Consider the following 20371-nt stretch of genomic DNA (forward strand, 5'->3'; position numbering starts at 1 on the left):
AATACTATTCAGATACCAGAGCTCTGTTTGCTTTAATATTATTACTATCATTGCTGATTTTATATGAGGATATTTTGTATGAAGCTTCATGATGAAGTGGTATAAAGGAGGATTTTCTTTAAAAGAATACCTCAAAGTTCAGCCACAATTTGCCAGAAGGTCCATCTAAGATGGTTTGAGATGTTTTGGTGAAAGAATTAAGTACTTTTATTTATTTTTTTGGTTGTTTCTTGTTGCCTTTTGGAAATGCGAAAATGTGATCCATCCTCAAAACAGTACATGTACTCATACGCAAGTTTGGTGGCGCCCCTGAGAAAAAAAAAAAAAAAAAAAAAATCAAGCACATCCTGTTTTTTAATGTAAATAGTTGTATATAACTTTGTTCTTTGCTACATTTGTACATATGTTTTTGAAATTTACAATTTGTATTTGCATTCTAAGTTATAAAAATGGTTTGTTTTAAACATTTGTGGTTTTCACAGTTAAAAAAAAAACAAAAAAAACTTCAGATTTTATGTTTTTGTGTGCATTTAGCACCACTGTGTTAATACAGTAGGTCAGAATGCAATAAAAACTGTCAAGTCTCACAGGTGAGGTAGTGCTGAAAAAAATACACCAAACAAAGTAAATGTTTTTTTAAGGTAAATTATGAAGGTAAAACCAAAAGTAGTCAAAAATGGCCAGTTATACCCTTGACCCCGGAGGTTTAATGCAGTCAGAGCAGATGCACAAAAAATGTGGTGCACTGAAAAAAGACGGTGGGTGTGGCACATGTTCTACTGGCAACAGGATACCCTCCGTTGACATTCAGAGCAATTCAAAAAAGCTGCTGCCGCTCAGAAGAAAAAAGAAACACCATGTGGACAGCTGGGGGCTGAAATAGTGACACAACAGACAAAATTTGCAATTTGTAATGTTTCTCCAATCACAGCCATACAGTAAAAGCCAACAATGCTTTCAGAGTTGCCATGGATGTCATGGTGGTTTCTCTCACCAGCCTCCTTCTTGCACTCAGAGTTACCAACATCAGACTGATTTACCATACAGTAATATGATTGATGAAGACCAAGACACACACACACACACACACACACACACACACACACACACACACACACACACACACACACACACACACACACACACACACACACACACACACACACACACACACACACACACACACACACACACACACACACACACATCTTCAACCGCTTAGTCCAATTAAGGGTCACGGGAGGCGTGATCCCAGCAGTCAGAGCGCGAGGCGGGGTACACCCTGGATAGGACACCAGTCTGTCACAGAACCACAAACAAACAAACAAACAAACAAACACAGTCACATCCACTCTCACACTTATGGACAATTTTAACGATTCCAATCCACCTAACCTGCATATCTTTGGATGTGGGAGGAAACCCACGCAAACATGGGGAGAACATGCAAACTCCACACAGAAAGGCCACAGGTGGGAATCGAACCCATGAGTTTCTCACTGTGAGGCAACAGTGCTAACCACTAAGCGACCATGCTGCCCCAAGACATATTCAATGACTTGGAAATGTTGGTTCCTCCATCCCCCAACTTATCTAATGAAAACTGGCTGTAAAATTGGTGTTTTTGTCCAATCACCTAAAGCGTCTGACTATATAAAAATGGCCGTAGTTCCAAAATACAATATTTTGTCAAGCCCCTTGAATTACAGCTGAAAGTCAACACAACAATCGCATCTTGATTGTTTCATTTCAACCACATTCTGTTGGAGTACAAAGGCAAGAGTACAAAAATCGTCGTCTTCCAAATACTTATGGACCCAACTGCACGAGACTGACAAACAATTAGGTGTATATACTCAAACCATGACTATTCAGTGGAACTGCATAAAACTAAAGTAATCAGGTTGGATTAGATCCAGTCTGTCACCTTATGTTTGATTTTCCACTTTTCTGTCTCACATCCAGATTGTTCTGGAAACTATTTGCATGCTTGATCTAAAGTAAACAATACATGAGCAGTTTCTCACTCTGTTCTTCCTTTATAAATACAAGTTGTTTTTTTTTGTTCTGTGAGAATGGAGATTTTTATTTGTTCATGTACGATGTTTATACATGTGGCCGCCTTCAAATAAATGAAGGCAAATGTTTGAGGTTGTAGTTGTTATTAATGAGTGATCGCAACAGCCACGTTCATTCTGTGCTTTGTTGCTCACATTATTACTCTGGCAATGAACAAACACGTGTGATTGGAGCTTTTAAATGGTACGGTCGTGCTTAATAAAGCAGCAAGTGAGACGAACCTTCTCACGGTGACCCGCCTCCCCCCTTTCGGAGAGAGTGTCTCGCGGCGTTACCCCCGTTCTACTGATCAACACCAATAAACTCAGGTGCCACTCACAGACTCCACGCGGCACACTGTGCCTCAGATGTGTCTCAGCACACTGAAAATCTAATCAGAACAGAATTTGATAGAATCAAGATTGCCTCTGTCTAATGAAATGCAAATGTGGCTCCATTAAGCCAGGCAGGGGGCCAGACGCATCCTAAATCATTAGATTGACACAAACTTCACAGATAGCCAGCTCAAGCCTTGCACAAGAGCGTGAGAGAGAAAAAAGTACTTACAAAGATGAAGAAATTGAAGACAAACATGAGGTACTTGATGCAGCTCAGACAGTCGCCCTCCATGGTCGTCCCCCTCGCTGAAGCCTCTCCCTGCCCCTGAGAGAAAACAATATTAAAGCACACACACACACACACACAGTTAAATGTGCCACATAATGACTTCACAGTATTCACATGATCTCACACTGTGGGTAAGCACACAGACGAAACTGCCAAGAAAATATTACAGATTTTAATGAGCTCTGCCAGTCAAACATACATCACTCACTAACACACACCTGTTATGTCATTTGGTCCAACGTCAGCAGAAAATCCTCTGAATATCCCCCCAGTTGCATTGCACCATCTGTGGTCTGTCAGCAATCCGCAAGTAACGGCCAGTTTTGGGCTACACAATGTTAACTCGATCGGACACAACTCATCCCAGCATGGACAACGACAACAGACAGCCAATCCCAATAATACCCCTTTACCCTGCTGTTTCATCATACCCCTTTATTTTGTACATTCCTGCATAGGGTAGGACATCCGTTTTCTTTTGAAGATGAAGGGATAGTGAGAAACATCCCTCCAAATAAAGCGTTTTAAATGCAGACTTCTAAGAGAGGTGGAGAGGAAAATTCCCAGTAGCTCATGGACTAAGCAGGTTTTTCATACCACCTAAGCTGACTAAACAACACTGACAATTCAGCCTCAGTATACCATGTCTACATAAACATGTGACAACATTCCCAGAATGGTAGCGATAGCCAGGTAGGGGTCAATTAAAGATTACACAGGGGTCAACATTTAAAAATGCTCCAATCATACCACATTATTTGTCTGATCATAAGGATTCCAAAAAGACATAGCATGGATTATCTATGATGGAATGTTATGGAGTAAAAACCACAAAAATGGCAACAGAGGCCGATTACAGGGCCAAAGTTTAAAGATGCTACAATTTTGGTAAAACACTATGCACATTACTGGTTGTGCAAATACGATTTTTTTTTTTTAATAGGAATACTTTGCACCATCTCTGAGCATTATCACATTATAGTAAGTCCCTTCGGCTGCTCCCTTGTTTTTTCACTTGGGTTCACCACAGCAGATCCAAGGTGGATCTGCATGTTGATTTGGCACAAGTTTTACACTGGCTGCCCTTCCTGATGCAACTCCACATTACATGGAGGAACGTGGCAGGGGTGAGGTTTGACCTGGGAACCTTTCGCAGTGAAAGCAAGCACACTAACCACTTGGCCACCACACAAATCTAATGTTGCCTGTTATTTTGGAGTCCAAGTTTTCTAATCAGTCAAAACAATTCCATTTCTTAATCCTATTAACTCAACCAATTTGCATCATGTGTTACCAAAATTAGGCAAACTTTAGTTTTTGATTCCTGCACAATTTGCCAAAACCAGCCAAAAAAAAAAAAAAAAAAAAATCACCATTTTTGGCTGGTTTTACTCTATAACTCCAAACCTTTAAGTCATAGATAGTCCACAGTATACCTTTTTGTAATCCTTATGATCAGACAATTAATTAGATTAGATTAGATAAGCCTTTATTCATCCCTCAATGGGGAAATTTCAGATTTCCACACTCACATTCCACATACAAACAGCAATTGATCTACAATTATTACTTGTTTACCGTAATAATGGCACACATCAGAATTAAGACAACAGATATACATTTGACATTGTTTATGTGCACTAAACTTGAAACAGTCCGTTTTCCAATTGAGGCGATGTGAGTGTGATGGTAGCCACTGCAACTATCAAGTCGCGCTGCCTGCCAGCTTGGGAAAGAACGGAGGCCAGCCACAGGAAGGGAGGGGCAGGAAAAGAGGTGAGAGGAGAAAACTGGAGTATGCTTCAGTCCATGTGTAAGTCTGTCAGTTTATTGTCCTTGTGGGTTGAGATAAGAATGGAGCCGAATAATCTCACCAGAGCCTGGATAAATTCCTCTGGAGGTAAACAGTGGGCAATTGACCTTGATGCTAGATAGCCTGTAGTGTTGCAGCCGAGCAGTGAAAAACACTATTAACAGTTCCACTCGCACAGCCAAATCCCAGTTATGAATTAAGAATATTCCCAATATTGAATTAAGAATATTCACTGGCCTCCGAAACCTTCAGCTTCAACTGCAAGGCACGCATCAGCTCCAAGGTGTCATCCAATTTGCGTCTGAGTTCAAGAGTCAACGCAGTCTGAGAATGCACTGCCTTGCCAACCTCGTTAATCATGATGGACAAGCGAGGGCCCGTGGTTCTTGATGCTGCCGTCTTGCCAATTTTCCGGTAGATCAGGGCAGCACATAAGCCAAAAAGTACCAACCCTGAGACCAAAAATGAATAAAACCTCGACGTCCTCAACAGAGAAGGGCGCCAAGCATGTCACACGCCAGGAACTCCAGGAGTCGAGGACATAGCCCACAGGATACGTTCCATCTGGGCAGGCAGGATCCCCCGGTCCTGACCTTCTTGTAGAAAAAAATGGTGTCAATAGCGTTCAGAGACCAGCTGATCAATTCCATGGTTAATCCAATAGTAGTCCAATAGATCCAGAATCCAATATAGTTTTGAGGAATTCAGTCTGGTGAAGTAGGGACTTGAAGGTTAAAAGCAGAGAGATAAGGGAGAGTGGAGGAGATGCGACCGCCCTCGTTGGAGTCCCAAGCTGAATTAGTGTGGTGTAGTTTGTAACATGATTGGAGAATTCTTAAATTTTGCCCTCTGTATTCATTCATTGGCTATAGGTACCATTCTGGCAAGGTTATCATACATTTCTGTGCAGGTCATGTACACCCAGACTAGATCAGAAGTGTTGTTTAGTCACCTTAAAATGGTATTGATTAGGTCAAAATTTGTTCCGGGATCATAGACTACAGGATGCTTTATGAACTCAGGCAGTTTAGTAAGAAAGATGGCTACCAGGGTGGGGATAAATGAAAAATATATACCATTTAACTCAAAAAATTTTAACATCCATGAAAGGAATGTGCTACTGATTCATTATAACATGCTAAACAACAACAAAATGACAACTTACTATTGCCCCATAGATGAAGATTGAAAATAAGCTAGAGGATGACATTTTTCGGGAATTCCCGTGGGTCACGTGATTCCCGCGGGACTCCCGCAGGATGGGAGTCAAAATTTTATCAATCCCGTGATTGGGATGGGACGGGAATAAAAATGAACAGGAGCGGGCAGGAGCGGGAATGCCAAAAATAGATGATGATTTTGATCTATTTAAAACAACCAAAACGCGTTCACATTGGGCACGATCAGACGCTACAAATTCGCGGGGGTCGCGTGGCGACAGACGCGCCTCCTTCGCCCGGTGTGTTGCTCTGCTTTTGCTGCGAAAATTCACCCCGGTGCATCATTAAATAGAAGGAGCTTCCGCTCGCCGGCTCCGGTTATCAGTCAAGTTAACATGACAGACCTGGATCACACGGTACGAGTTGTTGTGGAAAGCTCCCAATACAGAGAGTATCATTATTTGCTGCAGGAGCTGCGTCTGGATGACGGCCGCTTTCACCGGTCCTTCTACTTCTGCAGGACCCAGTTTGAGGACCTCCTGTCCCGTTCACACGCGCACATGTAAACAATAAAAAAAAAAACTCTGCTGCCTGCTATGGGACTGCAGCTTGCTCTTCCCCCTAAAACTCTGTCATAATTGTGTTTAGAAACCAGTCACCATTTGTTTTATTATACATCTGTGTAGTTAATAAGTAAAATATTCTCCATGGATGATTCGCTAGCTTGCACGCGCATGTAAAATAAAAATAAAAAAAAAACTCCACTCCCGCTGCTGGTGCTGCTGCTCGCTCCAAAAACTCTGTCATAATTGTGAAATAAAGGACAAAAGAGACATAAGTCCTGCTCACAGGCTGCTACCAGATACAGGACATGTTCACATCTTCAGTCAAACTCCAGACATCTCCACATCACTACATATTCAGTCCCTGATTGATCATCATGGCACGAGACATACGGGAGTGGCATGGGAGTGGGACTGAGTGGGAGCGGGACGGGATTGGGAGTCATCTTTACAGGAGTGGGACGGGATGCGATTTATTTTTTTACTCCATTCTAGGATTGGGACAGGATGGGATTTTTTTTCTGGGAGCGGGATGGGACGGGAGTGAAAATCCACTCCCGTGTCATGCTCTAAAATAAGCTAAGCCACAAAATAATGCTCTACACTTCCCTGCTCATAGCAGATGTTTCAATGAGCAGGACTACTCTGAAATAGATACTGTGTAAACATACGAGGTATCTTATAAAACTAACCGGCAGTTTTATAAAAAAAAACTATATGGATTTGATTGACATGCGATTACACCAATCATGCTTGAACCCTCGTGCGCATGCGTGAGTTTTTTTCACGTGTGTCGGTGACGTCATTTCCCTGTGGGCAGGCCTTGAGTGAGATGTGGTCCCGCCCTCTCGGCTGAATTCCTTTGTTTCACACGCTGCTCCAGACGGCGCGCGTTGCTTTATCAAAATTTTTTCTGGATCTGTGAGGAATATCCGAGTGGACACTATTCGAGAAATTAAACTGGTTTTCGGTGAAAAGTTTAACGGCTGATGAGAGATTATGGGGTGTTTCTGTCAGTGTAAGGACTTCCCACGGACCGGGACGTCCTGCAGCGCTTCCAGGCGCCGTCGTCGGCCTGTTTCAACCTGAAAACATCCTAATTTAAGGCTCAATTCACCCATGACGTCGTGAGAGAACAGAGAAGATCCAGAAGAGGCCGGCATGAGGACTTTATCAATCAATCAATCAATCAATTTTTTTTTTATATAGCGCCAAATCACAACAAACAGTTGCCCCAAGGCGCTTTATATTGTAAGGCAAGGCCATACAATAATTATGTAAAACCCCAACGGTCAAAACGACCCCCTGTGAGCAAGCACTTGGCTACAGTGGGAAGGAAAAACTCCCTTTTAACAGGAAGAAACCTCCAGCAGAACCAGGCTCAGGGAGGGGCAGTCTTCTGCTGGGACTGGTTGGGGCTGAGGGAGAGAACCAGGAAAAAGACATGCTGTGGAGGGGAGCAGAGATCGATCACTAATGATTAAATGCAGAGTGGTGCATACGGAGCAAAAAGAGAAAGAAACAGTGCATCATGGGAACCCCCCAGCAGTCTACGTCTATAGCAGCATAACTAAGGGATGGTTCAGGGTCACCTGATCCAGCCCTAACTATAAGCTTTAGCAAAAAGGAAAGTTTTAAGCCTAATCTTAAAAGTAGAGAGGGTGTCTGTCTCCCTGATCTGAATTGGGAGCTGGTTCCACATGTTTATGTGGACATTCCACTGTTTAAGTACATTTTTTAATGAAAGACGTGAGCGCAAATTCGCCGAGTCGTTTCCGTGACGACTTGGTGAATCTGTGTGCGCCGCGACAGGAAAAACACCTCCGTGTTGAAAACCATTTGTAAAGTTCAGGCGGCTTTTGATGGCTTTCAACAAGTGAGTAACTGAGAAATTGTTTAACAGTTTGGGCATGTTCCAACTTGCCCATTAAGGTTTCCAATGGAGGTGTTTTTCCTGTCGCGACCCCCCGCGGTCGGGTCCGGCCCGACATTCGACTCTGCCCGCACGTTCTTTCATTACAAAATGTCCGTTAACAATGGAATGTCCGAATAAACTCCTCATGCCGACTTCTTCTGAAAGTTCTCTGTTCTCTGATGACTTACTGGGTTAACAGAGCCTGAAATGTGGAAGCTTTCAACTTGAAACGGCGAGACGCTGCCACCTCGAAGTGCAGATCGCCGTCAGGCGCCGTGGGCCGTCCTTAAAGCGACAGTTACAGACCAAAATCTCTCATCAGCTGTTAAAATTTTTACTGAAAACCAGCTGAATTTATCGAATGGTGTCCACTCAGTTGTGCCTTACAGTTTTGAAAAAATTATGATAAACAAAGCAGCAGTCTGAGCCATTCCTAAACAATGAAAAAAAAAAAAAAAAAAAAAAAAAAAAAAAAATCGACGAGAGGGTGGGCGACTCCTCACTCAAAGACTGCCCACAGGCGAATGACGTAACAGACAGGCGTGAAAAAACTCTCGCATGCCCACGAGGGTTCAAGCATGTCTGATGTAATCACACGTGATTCAAATCCATATGGTTTTTGACAAAAATAATAAGGTTGGATACTTTTCTAATAGACCTCGTACTTCCTGACTACTGGAAAACAATAGCCTTGTCATAGGCGTGTGACATAAGTGTCCTCATTGACTGCTTACTATGGATCCTGTGGTGACCGACTTTATATGTAAGTATCTCAAACCCTACCCCTTGTGACTGCACCATAAAGTTGGCACTTCCCAGTGGAGAGCACTCAAAAAGCAGTGGTTGGAAATGGGACTGCCTATATATTTATAGATGGCCTGATTCCTGATCAGTACCTCCTATCTGTGCACAGACTGGGCCTCTAGGATCAGTGTCCACCTAACATTTAAGAGTACTGACGACATTTTTGGGCACTTTATCTTTTAAACTATGGGGCTTTTTAACTTGATAAAAGCATGCACCCTCCCACCAGCCTGTCCTCTGTCTGACAAAAACACACTTTCCCTGATGAGGATCCATCCAGGAAATACTCCTGCTTAATGAGGAATGCCTCTCTTACAGCACGAGCCATTGTTTTTGTGTCTATTTATGACTCTACACACCTATATGTCTCTACACCACCTCAAAGCTTTCGATGGAGAATTAATTTAACGTACTAAGCGACAAGATTTCCTCTCAAACATAGGAACTGTCTGAGGAGTAATCGCCTCGTGTTCTGCACAAACAGAAGTGGAAACAATCTCCCGGGCAGCTATAATTGCAATCTCAGTGTATGAAGACAAATAATTATATGGCAGAAATGAAGCAGAATTCTGTGCTTTGTAGTTACGATTACTAATTTGTGCTCCCATAGTGATTGCTGAGGTTGAGACTGAGGAACACGGATTAAACAGCCATTTCTCTGAGGAACTGTAAAAAGGCTTGAAAAACTGTCTACACTATCTCCAAATGTGGTAAAAAGTTTAAATGGCTTCTTTGTTTGGTCAGAGCTTTGCAGCAGCACAACCTTCAGGTACAGGAATCTTCAAGCATTATGTTTTCCTTCACGATGTCTCGGCTTTTCTAAGGCAATGGTGATCTCCGGGTTACATATTTTGTACACCAGCTTTGATTCTTGTCCAACAAGATGCACAAACGTATCCAGATCAACTTTCTGTCATATGTATATATTAAAAGCCAGCAAGCCTCTGTGTACATGTATGTGAGAGTGCGTTTGTATGCCTTAGACTACAGAGAAACTGGGGAGAGCTGACATTTGCTGTTTGGTATGGTTATGTATTTTGGGTCAAGGATGAATGCTGTGAAAACGGCAAGTTGATGGGACTAATATTTTTAGGAGAAATTATAAGTATTAGGTAACAACAGTGAACAATGGATGTTGATAATAAAATTCTGGACTCACATGCCATTCCAGCAGGGGGCAGTAAATCATCTATATATAAAAAGCCAAGTGAGCTCTGTGTGCGTCTGTGTGTGTAACTTCTATCAACTTTCCATTTTGTCAGCTCTCCCCAGTTTCTCCATGATCGGACTAATATTTTGGAGAAATTAGGGATATTAGCTAACAACAACAAACACTGGACATTGATAATTAAATTCTGGACTCACACGCCAGGGGGTAAATCATATATATATATTGAAAGCCAAGTGGGCTCTGTGTACATAGGTGCATGTGTGTAACTTTGATCACAGAGAAACTGGGGAGAGCTGACATTTGCCGTTTGGTATGCTTATGTAGTCAGTCTAGAGCCCGTGGGCAACGCGTTTCTAATCACAAACAGAATGTCAGACTTTATTCAACTGCTTCTGAATCGATACCTTGTTAGCTATAGTTTCCATCTTCTCTTGAGATGATTTGTCACTTGCAGTCAATCCTAAAAGCCAAAGACAATGACATGGTCCTGCAGTGCCTCTCTATACTTAACAGTGGCTGCAGCATGTGTCAGTCTGCGATTCTCAGTGAAGGATTTTAGCAACATGGACTTCAGAGTTTGAATCAGTGAGGGCTTTTATTCATACGATAAAGATTTATTTGCAAACCGAAGACATCCAGCAGACTTTGGTAAGTGTTTTTAATTTATAGATATGTTCTTTTGCAATGTAAAGACATGTCCATTGGGCCTAATGTGAATGTTTGCCCCAGGCCATTCACATAAATGTGCAACGTTAATGACATGTAACACATTTGTATTATACTTTATGCAAAGTACCTTAAATGGGGAATTAGTGACGATCTGGTAAAATCGAGAAAATGCCTTTGGACCTTAAAGAAGCGGTTCTCAACCTTTTTTCGCCCAGCTTTTTTTTATTATTATTATTTAACGTGACTATTCTCCCTTTGGTTTTTAATAAGTTTTAATTTGTCAAATAATTGTTATTATAACTTTTTTAATAGGTGAAGGTAAACTTCAGAGCAGATAAAACCTTGGGCAACCCCTGTAATCTTTGATGCCCTCCTAAGGCTGGGCATATACACGGTACGATATTTTCAATCGTTGTACTTGGCTCCAGCTCAAACTGTGCGACAAAACCGCGGGGTTTAAAAGTTCAGAGCACACGATTCATGTTCTCACACTGTATGGCCCGATGCTCTGATGCGATCTGACCGTTCACATTGTACGTTCAAAAACCACACTTCAGACTGGTGTTTCCAAAAGCTAAACGTAACAGAAGTTTTTTTTCCTTTTTTTAAAAAAAAATTATTTCATGCCTATCAGCGCGCACAGTGAGTGAAATCAGGTGGGGGGAGACTGAACGCATATGCGCGCGTGCACACACACAGCAGACAGCAACATGATTCATGAGAGGACGGTAAAAAAAAGAAAACAAACATTCATAACAGGTGTTGCTACTTACACTGTTGTACGTATAAATAAACTATATTTCATACGGAGTCATACAGCTGTGCTCATCTGTTGTAAATCCTGTTGTTGTCTGCTGTGTGAGTGTGTGTGCACGCGCGCATATGCGTTCAGTCTCCCCCACCTGAATCCACTCACTGTGCACGCTGATAGGCATGAACTTTAATATGATAGTAGGTTATTGCGAGGGAATGCAAAACAAACAAACAAACAAACAAAAAAACCCACAAGACTTTGCATGAGATCACTAGCCGGGTTTACATGGACCAAAAGTAATCTGACTGAACAATCAGATTGAACAATCGGATCAAAATCACGCCATGTAAACAGCTCCATCTGATTAGAATAGCCCAATCCGATCGAAATTACGATCGGGTTAGAGGAGGTGGTGTAACCCTATTTTTAACCCGATCGCATTCCATGTAAACGGCACGTCGGATTGTCCGCCTGTGAGGAGCCTTACTGCGCATGTCTGTTACGTCACATCACCACGTGACGCTTCCTGCTCTGTGTTCGCGGAAATGGCGACAGAAAAAACACGGCTGGACTTTACAAGAGACAACACTCTTCACCGTTTTAAAAGAATTTAAAACAAGTGGAAAAGTTTGACGGACGTAAGTTGGCAGCACAGACTTGTGTCCGGAGTCAGCAGGTCAGTGGAGCAAATTAAAAACCGCTGGGAAGCAACGAGCGCTTTGTACAAGGAGAAGCTAAACGAGCAAAAGCGGCACGGCTCCAACCAGCTTCACTTATTATGAATTAATGGATAATAATTGGAGGTCGACCCTCTCCAAGGAGCACACTGGAGTAGAAGTGGGTTTTCCACCGGAGGAAAGTTCACCCGAGACACCAGAAAGCCTGGAGGTAAGTCCTGATAAAAATCACGCTAACTCAACATTCCTTTTTTTTTTTTCCCGAGACGTACTTTGAGCCAAATGTGTGGCTTTAGTTCAAGTTAATGTTGGGGATTCATGTTAAGTTATCCCATAAGCTTATTCTCGGAGTAAAGTGCATGAACACAGTCTGATCATCGAGTTAACCAACACTATTTATCCTCGTTCACTTTAGTACATCACGTTAATTTCTGCTCTCATATATACAGATGATGATGATGGAAACAGCACTTCGGAGGAGATTGACGACAGCAGCTTAACACAACCTGAAGACCACAGAGGAGCCTCCAGACAAAAAAGTGAGTTTTTTTTTTTAAAGAGTAATATGCTGCAAAATAAGACCGCAGTGAGTTATTGAAATTTCCTGTAGAGCTTGTTGAAAAAAATAATGTTCAAGTCATTGCATATTTATTTATTTATTTGGAGTGCTTTATTTTTTAGAAATGGTAATATTACAAAGTTCCAGCAGAATATGACAGTTAATATCCTTTAGATAGTTGAGACACAAACATATTTTCATTTCAATTTTGTTTTCCTGTTTTGAGCTTTGTGAAGTCAAAAGCCGTGTGGATGAGTTACAACATATTTGAATATAGAAGAGAAAAACATAAACCCTCTTTTTTTTTTCTTTGCTAACTGAAATTATACCTTCTTTCTAGATCGAAAGCCATCATCTGGTGATGCCAAGCTCCTGGGTGATTGGTCAGCCCAGCAGAGATCTTTCCTGGACAACATGCAACAGCAGCATGAGAGGAATCTGGAAAGAGAAGAGAGGCTTCTTTCCAGGTTTATGGAAGAAAATACCCGCTCAACTGAAAGCATTATAGGGCAACGGTTTGATGGTCTTCAGGCTCTCCTTTCTCAGTCCTACTCATCAGCTCCACATTTACATGAACAAAGTTAGTCTCGGACCTAGCTGAGACAAGCATGGAACAGCCCGAAAATGACCACTCTTCCCAAGTGTTACTTCAAATACAGCCGGATTTTCTAAACTGCAGCATTTGTAGGTTTTCCAAGGTACTCGGTATGCTCAGAATGACCAGTACATGTTTAGAAGGGTCATAAAAGAGTGTAAAATTTCTCATTTTTATATTTTAAGAAAAAAAAACATTAGGTCAAATGACCTACATACAGTCTGGAATTGCCACATATTTAGTATCTTAAACTTTCTGTTGTGGATGTTCCCTGATAATCTTTAAAACATTTAAGACCTCTAGATACTGCTGTCTGCCAAAGATACAAGGTTTGTTTTGTATTTTCCACTTTAAATGCATATTCCATTGATAACAGGACTGAAAATAAAAATTTCATATTTGTAAAATGTTCATTTTCTTTGGATGTGTGGTAATACGTTGACCCACTTATTTTAGCCATTTTCTCTTAAAATATCAAAATAGAAATTTTACACTCTTCTTTGACCCTCCCAAAAATGTACTGGTCATTTTCAACATGTTCAACACCTTGGAAAATCTCTAGCTGCTGCTGTTTAGAAAATACATCTGTATTTGAAGTAACACTTGGGATGAAAAAGGGTGTGGGCATTTTGGGCTGTTTGTCCTGGACAAGGATTTTGGCACATCTCAAGTTGTTCATTGGGGTCATATTAGTCTGGAACAGGTGAGTTAATCTCTCCTAAATGATGTGCAAGCATCTCAGCTTGGTCCTCTACTAAGTCCACTGTTTCATCACCAATCACAGCAAGCCACCTGACCACCCAGCCCAAGTTACCACCTGCCACTTCGGCACACGCAGAATAATCAAAATAACAGTGGAAACGTTGACTACAGCCTACACAACATGTAGAAACTGAATATAAGAAACTGGCCCTGATGTTTAGTTTCTTCAAATTTTTCCTGATAGTATGTTATTTTGCTGACAAAGAGCTGCCTTTAGGGTTTGGTTTTATGATCTGACATCACAGTAATGCCAGTTTAAGAAGTAATGCCAAGCTCTGATGTAAGTGATTAAAAGTTTTTAGCACTATATTTTATTTTTAACCAAATTGTTGTGGTGCTGCCAGGTTTTTATTTTATATATGTGTATGGAAGAAAGTTGTATTCACTTTAATAAAAAAAGAGAAAATGTGTTTGTCAGATTTTTTTTTTTTTTTTTTTGTTAATGGAGATGACCATTTCGGAGATGGAAGTGATTGAACATGTACTCCTTCAATGCCATCGTTGTCCTGCTCCCACTGGAATGGCTCTGCATCGAGACTTGTGGTCCAGGCTGAGGAAAGATGCCATCAAAGTGACCAGCATTCTTCAACCAGTTGTTGCTTGCATTGTTCCTCTCATTTTGACAGAAATTAGGAAGTGCATAGCAGGTTGCTATCACAGCTGGTGTAAAGGTGAAGTGAAAATCTCTTGTCTTCAGTAGCACCCTCCACCTCGACTTCAAAATCCCTAAAGTGTTTTCCACTGTTACACAGAGTGAGCTGAGGTTCACATTAACAAATTTCTCCTCTGGGTTCAGATGTGTAGAATTTATGCAGCATTTCAGCAACCAGGAGTGGAGTCGAGGAGTGGATCTGCAGGGTCACCAATGATTTGTAGCCGTACGCTTTTCACACCCTAAGACAGAAAATGGTTAAGTATTTTAAAATTCTGATGCTTAATGAGTCATTATATTCTTAAGAATAAATCAGGTGAACAAAGCACAGGGTGTAGTGGATATGACTTTTTCCTCTTAAGTTTGAAAGGTATTTGTCAGTTGTTGAGCTCTCAAAAAGGTCTGAATGGCACAAAACATTGGAATCTTGGGCTTTTCCAGGCATTTTGCGACTGATGTTGCAAAATCTCAAAGCAAACAACTTGTTTTAGTTGAGTAAAGTAAGTAGGAAATGTAAAAAGGCCTCACACACAAGGTTTGTTTCATTTATTCATGAAACTGATTTATTGTCATATTTTGCAAAAGTTCATTGTTTAAAATAAGTTTTGTGAGATTTCATAGTGGGCTCTACCCAAAAGCCACAGAAAAAAAAGTTAGCAGAAGTCATAAAAGTGGTAGCTGTGACTTTATTGATTGTGGGTCAATGAAAAAGACAGACGTTCAGAAATAACCTACCTGCATGTGTCTGTGAGTCCTGTCAGTTATTTGAGGAATATGATGCGTTTCCTCAAAGCTCCGTCTGATCTCCAAGGCTTCTTTTTCATTTGGCTCGTAAATCAGCTGTTTAATCCGTCGGTGTTTTCATTACGGCTTTCCGTGCTACATCACGTAAAAACACATTCCGCCGCGCTCGTTTCTTTCTGAACAAGTCCTGAAGAAGAAGCATGTTCCTCTGATGCTGCAGTTTCAAAAGAAACGCGCAAAAAACAACAGTAATCTTGATTACACCGGCTAACAAATCCATTGTTTATACGGGCGGCTTCCGGGTACAACTCATTTGCGTATGTCACAAACGGCAGATGTCACAACGCAAAGCATTATGGGATTGCTCTACTGACTGAATCCGATCGTAACCACGGTGCATGTAAACACGCACAGCAAGCGGATCACTTTAGGGCACGTTCATGTAAACAGGACAATCTGATCCACCAATCGGATAGAATTCAATCAGATCAGAAATAAAATGTCCATGTAAACGTAGCTACTGTTTGCTCTCTCCGGTGTTTGCACATGCACAGTGCGTGAGGTAATCAGCGCGTAGACGCTTGTAGCGCTGCTTCAACAGTGCGGAACAACGGCTGACCAAAATAACAGGTTTGATTTTCATCCGGCCATATGATTCCCAATCGGGAGGTGGTCGTGAGATGTTAAACACAGCTCGTTACTTACTATGACGCAGGACGCACGATTAAGCTGAAACTCGGCACGATCCAAAAAATTCTCGCACCAGTGAAAAAATTCGGCTGAAAAAGGGCCAAAACACGCACAGTGTAAGCCCGCCTTAAGGGAAGCTGAGATTCCAGGTTGGGAGGCGGGGTCTTAAAGTATCTTTGCTGTCATTCAAATACAATTCAAACCAAGGTTCACTGATTTGACAGCAGTCACAGGCTTCTTTGTGTGCTCTGTCTTCAGAGTTATCCAACTATAAAAGCTGGGATATTATTCCTAATTAAGGTGTGTGTGTGTATATATATATATATATATATATATATATATATATATATATATATATGGCACAGACACCTGCCAGAGAGGTTGAGGGACACAGCTACAAGCAGGACATCCGTTTGTAGATGTGTCCCTCAGTGCACCATTAATCAATACCTGCAAGATTAAGTCAACTGGTGTCATGAGCTGGGTAGGCATGGCACAGAAGGAGGTTGAACACAAATGCAGAATCAAAATACTGAGGTATACATTAAAGGCTTTATCTCGGAAATCAGGCCGGGGTTCATTACACAGGAAGACAGTCTGAGAAGCAGCGGTACAGGCAGGGGTCAGGCAGAGGCGTAGTCAACAACAAGCGTAGTTCCAAAATACCAGGAGACACAATACATGGGCTGAGGCAGGAGCAAGGTCAAAAAACAAAGTATGGTCAAAAATGGCAAGGCAAATACAGAGCAAAAAACAAAGGCTGGAACGTGGACAAGAAATCACAATGAACTGGCAGGGAGTGGAGAAAGTGCGGGGCTTAAATAACAGGTGCAGTAATTAGGGAAACAAGGCACAGGTGTCAGGGAAGGTTCTGGAAGGGGTGTGGTCAGATGAGACAGGTGAGACAGGAGTTAAGAGAGTGCAGGAAGACAGAGCACACAGAATTACAATAAAGGTGAGAGAAGCTGGTGCAAGATAGTGCAGTAAGACAAATGCAAAGAGAACAGGACCTGACAAGATGGTGAACCTAACCACAGTGATCAAAATAAAACACCAACACAAAAGATGAACAAAACCCAAGTCCCAATAAACAAGAAATAAAAAAGAAAACCCGATATAAAGGAACAAAGAATTAAACCATGAAACAAATGTAAGAACTGAAAAGAGCTAAACAAGAAAATAAAGCCTAAGACCAAACCAGAATGGGACTATGTGGAACATTAAACATAATTAAACGCAAGACAAAAGAAAAGCAAACAAGAAATAAAACTAATGAATATACAAAGGTAGGACTAAAACTAGACACATGATTAAAGTAAGATAAACAGGAAATAACTGAAACAGAAAATAAAACCACTGACAAAAGTATGACACACAGGAACAAGATAATCAGAACCAAAGTATGATGAGTCTAGATTAATAATTAAAATAAAATGACTAGATAAAAACAATAGGGGACAAACCATGACTGGGCCAGACTGGGGCCGAAACCTGACAACTGGAGGTTCTAGCTGTCGATTTTAGTACATTTTCAACAAATTCCCCAGCCATAGTTTCAACTCTTAACCTGAAAATATTTGACCCAGAAACCTATATTTAACCTTGCTAAACCATGGTTAACCAGTCACTCCAAATCATACCAGGGGCACTTCAAATGGCCTAATTTACTGGCAGGTATTAGGTAAAATAGAACTTTGTGGTGCTGCTGATATGAAAACACAATTTTAATGTTTTAATATCCATACAGTCATTATACGGTGCATCCAGAAAGTATTCACAGAGCTTCACTTTTTCCTCATTTTGTTATGTAACAGCCTTATTCCAAAATGGATGAAATTATTTTTTTTTCCTTTTTCCTACAAACCCCCCATAATGACAATGTGAAAGAAGGTTTTTTTTTATTTTTGAAAATGTATTAATAATAAAAATTATTATAATAAAAAAATAAGAAATAACGTGGACATAAGTATTCACAGCCTTTGCCACGAAGCTCAAAATTGAGCTCTGATGCATCCTGTTTTCACTGATCATCCTTGAGATGTTTCTACAGCTTAATTGGAGTCCACCTTGGGTAAATTTAGTTGATTGGACATGATTTGGAAAGGCACACACCTGTTTACATATAAGGTCCCACAGTTGACAGTGCATGACAGAGCACAAACCAAGCATGAAATCAAAGGAATTGTTTGTAGACCTCCAAGACAGGATTGTCTTGAGGCACAAATCTGGGAAAGATACAGAAACATTTCTGCTGCTTTGAAGGTCCCGATGAGCACAGTGGCCTCCATTATCCATAAATGGAAGAAGTTCGGATCCACCAGGACTCTTCCTAGAGCTGACCACTCGTCTAAACTGAGAAGGAGAAGGGCCTTATTCAGGGAGGTCACCAAGAACCCAATAGTCACTCTGGCAGAGCTCCAGCATTACTCTGTGAAGAGAGGAGAACCTAGAAGGACAACGATCTCTGCACACCGTAAAATCACCAGCGTAAAACTAACACTGACAGTATTAAATTAACACTGTCAGTGTTAATTTAATACTGGTGATTTTACTGTGCAGCAATCCACCAATCAGGCCGGAATGGTAGAGTGGCCAGACAGAAGCCACTCCATAATAAAAGGCACATGGCAGCCCGTCTGGAATTTGCCAAAAAGCTGGTCTGATGAGATAAAGATTGAACTATCTGGTGTGAATGCCAGGCGTCATATTTGGAGGAAATCAGGTGCCATCCCTACAGTGAAGCATGGTGGTGGCAGCATCATGCTGTTGGGATGTTTTTCAGCAGCAGGAACTGTGAGACTAATCAGGAGTGAGGGAAAGATGAATGCAGCAATGTACAGAGACATCCTGGATGACAACCTGCTCCAGAGGGATCTTGAGCTCAGACTGGGGCAATTGTTCATCTTTCAGCAGGACAATGACCCTAAGCACAGCAAGGTATCAAAGGAGAGACTTCAGGACAACTCTGAATGTCCTTGAGTGGTCCAGCCAGAGGTCAGACCTGAATTCAATATAACACCTTTGGAGAGATCTGAAAATGGCTGTACACAATTGCTCCCATCCAACCCGATGGACCTTGAGAAGTGCTGAAAAGAGGCAAAACAACCCAAAGATAGGTGCACCAAGCTTGTGGCATCACATTCAAGAGGACTTGAGGCTGTAATTGCTGCCAAAGGTGCATCAACAAAGTATTGAACAAAGGATGTGAATACAGAGTAGAGTTGTGAGTAGAATTTTGAAGGAAAGTGAATATACTTCATTTTGGAATAAAGCTGTAACATAAAATGTGTTAAAGTGAAGTGCTGCGAATACTTTCCAGATGCACTGTATCTGTGTCAACACCTATCTATATCTGAAAGCTCTTGGGGGATTCTATGGTAACGGAATTACGATGACGGGAAAATGTGGCCATATTTTAGCTCCCCATTAAAAATGTGCTCCGATTGTAATTCCATTACCATAGAATCGCCCTCTTATCAAGCATTCTTGAGTTTTAGCTGAAACACTCAATAACCCTTTCATTGGGTTATGCACCGTCTTTCACTGGGTATAAGAAATACTTGAGTACCGTGTGTTAAAAGATCATTCTAACCAACATAATAAATATATGTGTGAATATATACATCAAACAACCCTGAAATTTAATCAACTCTACTCCTCGGGGAGTATGTAGTTGTATGGTGCAAGTATGAACGGTGTATTTTATTGTTAATAAGTATTGTTAATTGTATTGTTAATAAGTTATGATCACAAGAAGATCACTTCATCCTTGTAAATATGCAAAAAGATTAACAAAAGACCATCAACATATCAGCTTACCTTACCATGTACCTAGTAAATAAGTACCAAGTTTCTACTATAGTGTTGTTATTGTATTCATAAGGAAAATCACTTCTTCTTCATTAAGATGTAAATAAAAATCACCAAATAACCCTAAAATCATCTTATTTGTTCCCCAGAGGGTATCTATGGAGTCTGTGTCAAGTGACTGTGATGCTTTGTTTGTTGTGTTGTTTGTTGTCACAAGGAAAAATCACTTCAAATGCATTCATACATTACGCATATAAATACACAAAATAAACCTAAGATCAGCTAGTCTCCAGTAGATACCTATAGTGTAAATATCAGGTGTGATGCATTATTAATGACTTATTGTGT

The 20371-nt window shown here is 41.1% G+C and overlaps 1 protein-coding gene across 2 annotated transcripts in view; it reads right to left on the minus strand.

Annotated features, from left to right (window-relative positions):
* The window catches only part of tspan18b (tetraspanin 18b), a 180567-nt gene that overhangs the window by 8499 nt on the left and 151697 nt on the right, over positions 1-20371 (minus strand). For both annotated transcript variants that reach the window (XM_034176263.1, XM_034176262.1), the window contains one exon: positions 2626-2721. In XM_034176263.1, the coding sequence (XP_034032154.1) occupies positions 2626-2721 (96 nt within the window). The remainder of the gene's footprint in view (positions 1-2625; positions 2722-20371) is intronic.

The sequence above is a fragment of the Thalassophryne amazonica genome, chromosome 8, assembly GCF_902500255.1.
Source record: "Thalassophryne amazonica chromosome 8, fThaAma1.1, whole genome shotgun sequence".
Classification (NCBI taxonomy): domain Eukaryota; kingdom Metazoa; phylum Chordata; class Actinopteri; order Batrachoidiformes; family Batrachoididae; genus Thalassophryne; species Thalassophryne amazonica.